We start from the raw sequence: 7,502 nt of genomic DNA on the forward strand, positions 1-7,502 counted from the left end.
AAGGCTTTTTTTCATGCAACATCAAGTAATTTCCTCTAAACATTCTGCAGCCAATTGCACATTTGAAAACAGTGGTTAGATTGTGTCCTCTAAAGTGACATACTTCGTTATGTTATTAAGCAGAGACGCGCTGCTGCACCATCTCTGGCCTAAAAGCAGGCAGGGTCTTACCTGATTTGTTTTTGATTGATCTCAGCTATCTGGGCAGCGGTGTTGTGACCCGGTCCCCCACGCCGCAATAGGTAAGGGTCGGACCCATGTCTGAACGGGGAGGGGTCAGCAGGGGGAGGGCTCTAATCACTCTCTTCTTTAAAGGGGAATCGCTTTGGGTTGTGCCTCTGTGCAGATTCAAGTGATGTACTGGTAATAAAACAGCAGCTTCTGTACTGCAGGTGTACGCAGTTAAGTGACTGTGGTGAACGCCACAGTTATGAAAGCTGAACTGATGTACATCTGGCCAGTTGAATACAGATGCTTCCCTAAACAACTTGAATCAACGGAGGACATACACAAATGATTTCAAGAGTATTCCCCTTTAAAGTTTTGTTCCATGTGCAAAATGCCATGCATGCAATCTCTAAACTTCTTTGACCAATCAAATAACGACTAAAATCTGTCACATATGTTGTCTTAGTGCTTTCGTTCCTTCTGTCATTTGACTGTTTTAATGGCCATTACCTCTTCCTGTCATGTGACTGTTCTTAACGGCCATTTCCTCTTCCTGCCATCTCCTCCCGTCAGCATGGTGAAGCCTCTGTACGCAGTGTTCATGTCGATTACAGTGTGCTGTACAGTGTTTTGTCAGTGGAGATAACATTAACCTGGCTTCTGCTCAGTACAATGGAAATGTTCTGTAACTGTTTTAACAAGTGTGCAACTCTCTGATGATGGCTCTGAGTCTCTCTCTCCACAGTGACAATCAAGGACAACGTCTAAAGATTTGGATTTCTTTTTAAAATGTTGGGGTCATACATATGCTTTGGCTTAGTGCAAGCAATGAGCCTCTTTCATACAAATATTGTATATCACATTTACACACAAAAAATGCTAAATTGAATAACACACAGAATACAGAGCTACACACCATACACATAATGTGTCAAATGTAAATGATTGAGATGATTTAGGTGTCTTGAATAATCGATCACATGTGGAAACAAAACACATAATAAAATATACATACTGTATATACAGTATCAAGAGTGCAACATTACTGCTTTCATTTCAGTTTTTTTTTTAACGTACATAATCAAAACAATGTTGCCTGTCTCCTCAAAGCTGTCACTCTTTAGAGTCCCACAGATATGGCCTCTGAGTCCAGTGTTTGTGTTATACAATATAAATCATTCTGATTACTCTTAAACATATTTCAAACAAATTTAAGTCTTAAGTTGACTGTGCAAAAACTGGCCAGGGTCTTGATAAAAGTGACAAAACACATCAGTTCTCTCATCAACTAGATTCATACAACTTTTCTTTTTATCTTTTTAACAGTTTTGATTCCATCGTTTTGTTACTTTGTGTCTGACTCTTATTATGTCATTGCAAATGTATATTTTAATCACCCCACTAGAATTTCAACATCTCATCTTCATATCCATTGCAGGAAGTAGCAGAGAAAGTGCCCTCATGGGTTTGTGTGACGGGGCATAGCTAACTGTTGGCTAACGCAGACACATGTGCCTCTGTCTCAGGGAACCTCTAGGTGCGTCTGTTGATCCTGCCAGCTCTGAGAGTTTACCAGCTCTGCTACACCACTGCATCACTAAAACCAAGGGAGCAGCTGCAAACAACAACAACAACACAAACTCCACGGGAAAAGCAGGTTAGTGTTGCTACTGATTGTTATTGATCACTATCAATGGAATCAGTATGTGACAAACAAGACGCATGCTTCATATGGCTATTATAAATATCATACTTTTAGGTAGTTATTCCTCTACTGTGCACCTTTGGTAAGGCCACATTTATAATATTCCATTTCAAACATTGATTCTATACTGCAGGTGTGGCTTCCTCTCAGATCCAGCAGCAATCGCAGACACCCTCAGAGGGATGGGACCTCAGCTTCCATAGAAAAAGGAGACGCCAGAACAAGAGCCCTTATGAGTATTTGACCGCACTCCTACAGCGCAGGCTGTCTGAGGAGGACCAGACAGGCATCCTGGCCAGTGCAGACTCTGAGGGCCCCAACTATGGGACTCTCCGCTGACCTGTGTGCACACTTTCACTGACAGGACAAGCCATTGGACTCGACTAGACTCTCTCTCCCACTCCTGAAAGGCTCCCATCTATACCAGTCTCTGCAATAAGAGAATATTTCTTACCTTCACTAAAGCTCATTGTAATTCAGGCAGCAGAAAGCATCCATCTGAATCTTCTGTGGGTGGGAATCCTATTTAAAGACAGAAACAATGGCAATTTTCTGCTCTATTACCACACAACATCTCTGAATCTCACTTGAAAATGCTCTGAAAGTATGAAATGTATATAAATAGTAAAACAAGGGAATTAAGCTTCCTCTTTCAATAATGTCAATGTGTTGGTTGGTAACGTCACAACACATGAAACATGTTTTGCTTGTGCATCATTGAGAGGTCCATATCTTTTTAGTGTGATACAGTGTACTGTTAAGCCTGGTTGGCCCTTGGACAGGGGCCTAATCTACCTTACTACAATACAATAGTGTCAGTTTCACACAGGGTTTACCACAAAATATACCTCAGAGTAAATGCAGAGTTGCTGTCATTCTTGTGGTATACTGTACTTCACCTTTTTACAGAGAAACTATATAAGCAAAAGGGTTGTGATACACTTGCTGATACACACAGGATAGATTGCTGAAGCCGAACCAATTTTGAAACTTTTTCACAAAAAATACATGGCATATCATGATGTATTTGATTTATTATACAATGCCAATTGAACAGCGGTGTCTTAATTTATATGCTTTATTCATTCTAGCACAGCATTATGATAATGTGCAAAACAATTTGAGATTTCAGTGCTCAGAGGAGACTTGGCCAGAGAATAGTGGAACAGGGTGATGGCTTGTGCAGTGTACTGTATGTATCTCATTAAGCATCATTTATGAAAAGTTGGCACAGTGTATGGTGCCTTTAGCCTTTCTCTTGTTTTTCTGACGTGAGAGCTGCCTTTCCTTTGCCTTGTTATATTTATCTCTTTGAATTGAGGGCAAGCTTTCTGTGTTTTATGTTCTCTGCCAAGGACACGTGAAGAAACTCAATTTCACATAGAAAACCTATACCTTCTTTAACTGTGCATACCCACCTATTGAGAAATGGTGAAATCATATAAAAACATAACCAACAGATGACTGACGTATAATGCAGTATGGTGACATGTACGGAAGCACTGCATACCGCAGTGTTGTGCTGAGGCTGTTGGTCTGTAACTACAGCTCTTAGAAGAGAATGTACTTGCTTCATTGAATTGCTGTTATTTTAGCAAAGGCCACTCTTGACTGTTTCTCTTTTAACTGTATATTATGTGCTAGACACTTGTGTGTGTGTCCTTTTTTTTCTTTTTTTTTTTTTTTTACACTAACCGATTATGAATGTATGTTTTTTCTGTACAGGAAATGAATGTTGCAATGTCACGGAACACTGAAACATGTCGTTCATATGACATATTGACCATTGGGTACATAAGGTCTGAAGTGAAAACTTCTCTGAGAAGCTTAGAAGTGTTGGGACCCAGCTGGTTCAATCTGAGCTGAGCTCTCCTTTGTTTTGCTCTACACAAAATATATTGGCTTTAAATCAATCCAGTCTCATCAGCTACAAATAAAACAGGCTGTCCAACATATACAAGAATTTATTAATGTAACGACTTCACAATGAAACAGTCTAACTCGAGTTAGACATTGATTGTTGGGGGTTGAGAGTATGCGCCAAAGTGCGTATTTTACTAATTGGTTTATTGTAAGATATGAGGAAAAAAAGTCTATATTTGTTATGTACTGTACATGGTGTGTACTGTATTTGTAAAGAATAATCAAACCTGTTTTACAGAAAACCTTCTTGTATAAGGATGAATGAAAAAGAAGGGAAAATCCCTCTAAAAGAAATTAGATTATATAGAAAAGTATTTGCTTACAGTACGGCTTTAAGTGGATAATGTTTTAAAAACATTTAAGGTGCCTCATTTGTCATACTTTAGAAGACATTATTTTATTGAAGAACAAAAGTAACTTTAATGTTAGTACCGTACATTGTAATATTGCCATAGCCCGCTGGCTGCACAAGTTGATTAGTATTTTCTCAGATGTATAGCTTGTGAATACCTATTGGAAAAGCTTTAGAAGCAGAAGTGTGTTGCCCTCTATAATAATTTTGGTTCAAGCAAGACAAATCCCTATCAATGAGCACACATGTAGATTCAGTCCAGATCTGTGCGTGTCCAAAGCAAATATATATATTAAATCATTTTCTACGAATCACACAGACATGCTATAGTCATGTACAATATGTGCTGTGCAGGAAACGTGTTTACATTAGTTTAATACAGACAAGCGTGTTAGGGCATAGTTGCTTTGAAACATTACAACTTGGTGCTATGTTTAACTTTGTGGTGCTGTAGAATAGAGGTCTCAAATTCTTTTGTTTTTCTACGAGCAACTCTTCAGCCCTTTGTGTTGGAGGTAGACACTAGGTCCTACTCATAAACAGTGTGATGACAGTGCCGAACACTGGAAAGTAGAAGTACTTCAGTATATCCTCAGATACTACAGTAGACGTGTGATGCGACTTTCAAAACAATCTCAAGATGACCTGTTTTATAGTGTGTTTGCAATGTCTGTCTGTGCTTCCAAGGTACCCTCTCTGAAGTATACTTGTTATGACAACTTTAAATCCAGCCTATGGTGGAAAAAAAAACAAAAAACAATGTTACTGTTGCCACTAGTCTTTTAGATTAGACAAGGGAGGGAATCTGTAAGCATGGAAACCTTTTCTAACTCACCTGCCATCTTTGGTTAACAATGTCACTCAAGCACACAACAACCGATCTCACAGTCTGTCAAGCCTCCTGGTGCTGTACTGTAGCCATTAGTCGCCAACCGCCATTACACTTATCTCGACATGCTATTGACGAAACTTCAGTCTCACCATGGGTTCGATGAAATGGACACGGTCTTCCTGGCTTTTTTGCATTTTCAACATGTACAGTGTGAAAGAGGGCTGCTTTGGATGTACTGTTTGCGATTTGTTTTAATTTATATTCTGTTCATTGTTTATTTTGTCAGATGTTTCTACTTATGGCTTTTAGCGCATCTCTAGGTGCTGATAGAATGATATAACTGATTTGTTTTTATTGTATTAATCTTGCATGTAGAGACAATACAGAAACGCCTATTTAGCAATCATTCATGGACAAAACTGGTTGTTATTGGACAGAAAAATAGACTATGTAGTATTTTCTATATTCTCTGTTTTTTCATGTGTACCAGCACTGAGAAACTAGAATGTATTATTATGGTAGGCTACTATAAGCACTACATTGTTGACTGTTTTAGATTATTGCTCATACTCAAACCCTGTAGTGCTTGGAGGAGAAAAATTTGACCACATTTCATTTCCATCCAGGGGTCTCTGTGCTGTACATGACATGTTTACATATATTTATGTTACATTACATGATCCGATAATGTTCATATGTAAATATTAAAAAACATTTTTTACTTTCTTTGTACAAAAATAACCGGATGTTTTTTATGTTTTGTAGAATTGCCATTTATTTCCGTCATCAGGTACGCTTCAATTAACTTTTTGTAAAGCAATTAACTCATAATGTATGGTGCTGTACCAAAGCCTTATGTATAATATTTGTATTACTTTTTATTTTTTTCCCATTTGCTGTCCAGTGAACTGTCAAAAAAGACAAAAAAAATCATTTTCACTTCAACTGCCATGGCTCTGGTGCATTTTAAAACAAAATTTAAATCAGCAAAGGTTTCTGATTACAGCTTAGGTAATGGTCATCATAAAGCCGTTTAAGAAAAGTGGCTTGCTCACGGGTGCTACTCCAAATGTAGCCAAGGACCTAGCACATGATCTTTGCTCCATCTGTGGCCAGGCTCAGAACGCAGTGTTGTACTACATCATGTCTTCATTTCATTTCAAATGCTTAGTCCCATAAGAAAATTTCCTCTCAAATTTTTGTATTTTGATATAATAAAAAATCAAAAAGGGTTATTGGTGTGATTTGTCTGTACGGGGAGAGGTGCAGTTCTTTGGCTGAACACAGGGGGTGAGTGTTGGGTATAAAATGGAAGGGACAGTAAAACAGAAAGCTATTTAGGTCAGGGATTTGGGTACAGAGACAGGAACATCTTTGTAAATATGATATGCTAAAGTTCAGGTCAAACTGATAGGCCTGTAAAAAAAACATTGCCTTGTTCTGCACACAAATGTAATAAAGGTATATATATTTTTTTGGTATCATCTTTTTAGTATCTAGTATTCCCATCATCACTTTGATATAGTTGGTGAACTATTATTACCCTCATCAATATGTTAAGATCATTAAATATGACCAGTATAGGCTTAAACCTGCTTAATATTTGAGTAAAACGTCACATAGTTATTTCACCTTGGAAACCCTTGGCCAGTGGTACGGTTTCTGGTTTATAGCCTACATGATATATATCCAATTTAGACATAATTTAACTACTACAATTTCCATGTATCTATGACCTTTTTTAGACCCAGTACTGTGATTGACAGTGTTGGGGAGAATACTTTGCAATTGTATTAAGTTACAGAATGTACTTGCCTTAAAAGTCTATTTTGGAACGTAATCTGTTACTTTGTCCAATCATAGTACTGTATTCTGAATACTTAGAATACTTTCACGTTGATTTGCATTATGATCATGCATAAAAGCGGTGTGTGTCCAGCTGTTGTGAACTTATTTGCAGTTAATTAGGAATGTAAAAAAGCACTTTGCAAACGCCCCCACAGCCCAGAATGACGTAGAGCTAAACATTTCCTTCCTGTTGTTATGAATATTAAACAGAAATTTAATGACTGAGTACTGCGAGGTATTCCTTTGAAGTAACTGCATTCTACCCTCAAGTGAAAGAGTAGCTTTACCAGAATACAGTTACTCAAAAAGAGTATTCTAAGTACGTATTCTGAATACAAGTATTCAGTTACAACACTGGTGATTGATTTGACCACAATCAAGGCCCTGGTGTGGTGGTACTTGGGATGTACTGTATGATGAAGTGGTTTATGTGGCGGTACCATAGGTGGAACCCCTGCCATAGGCCATTTATTTAATTCTACTTCTAACAATAAGTAGATGTTTAATAATTAACCACTGTTTCACGTCGACATCCTTAAAAAGACAAGGAAGAATGATGAGTGTGTGTGCACAAACTTCAGTCAGAAACGAGAATACCTGTTTTAAAGTGTATGAGGACATGACCTTTGAGCTCTAGTTCAAATTCTGCTGTGCATTCTGGGAAATAAACAAAG

General features: G+C 37.9%; 1 protein-coding gene across 3 annotated transcripts in view; it reads left to right on the plus strand.

The window, feature by feature from the left end:
• Positions 1-6,209, plus strand: part of igsf9ba (immunoglobulin superfamily, member 9Ba) — a 34,406-nt gene extending 28,197 nt beyond the window's left edge. For 2 of the 3 annotated variants that reach the window (XM_079578978.1, XM_079578979.1), the window contains 2 exons: positions 1,695-1,825; positions 2,007-6,209. In XM_079578978.1, the coding sequence (XP_079435104.1) occupies positions 1,695-1,825; positions 2,007-2,212 (337 nt within the window). In that variant the 3' untranslated portion in view covers positions 2,213-6,209. Of the gene's footprint in view, positions 1-196; positions 243-1,694; positions 1,828-2,006 lie in introns of those variants that run through there. The other variant, XM_079578980.1, reaches the window with a different exon arrangement.
• The last annotated feature ends 1,293 nt before the right edge of the window (positions 6,210-7,502 follow it).

This window comes from Gobius niger (genome assembly GCF_951799975.1).
Source record: "Gobius niger genome assembly, chromosome: 1".
NCBI lineage: Eukaryota > Metazoa > Chordata > Actinopteri > Gobiiformes > Gobiidae > Gobius > Gobius niger.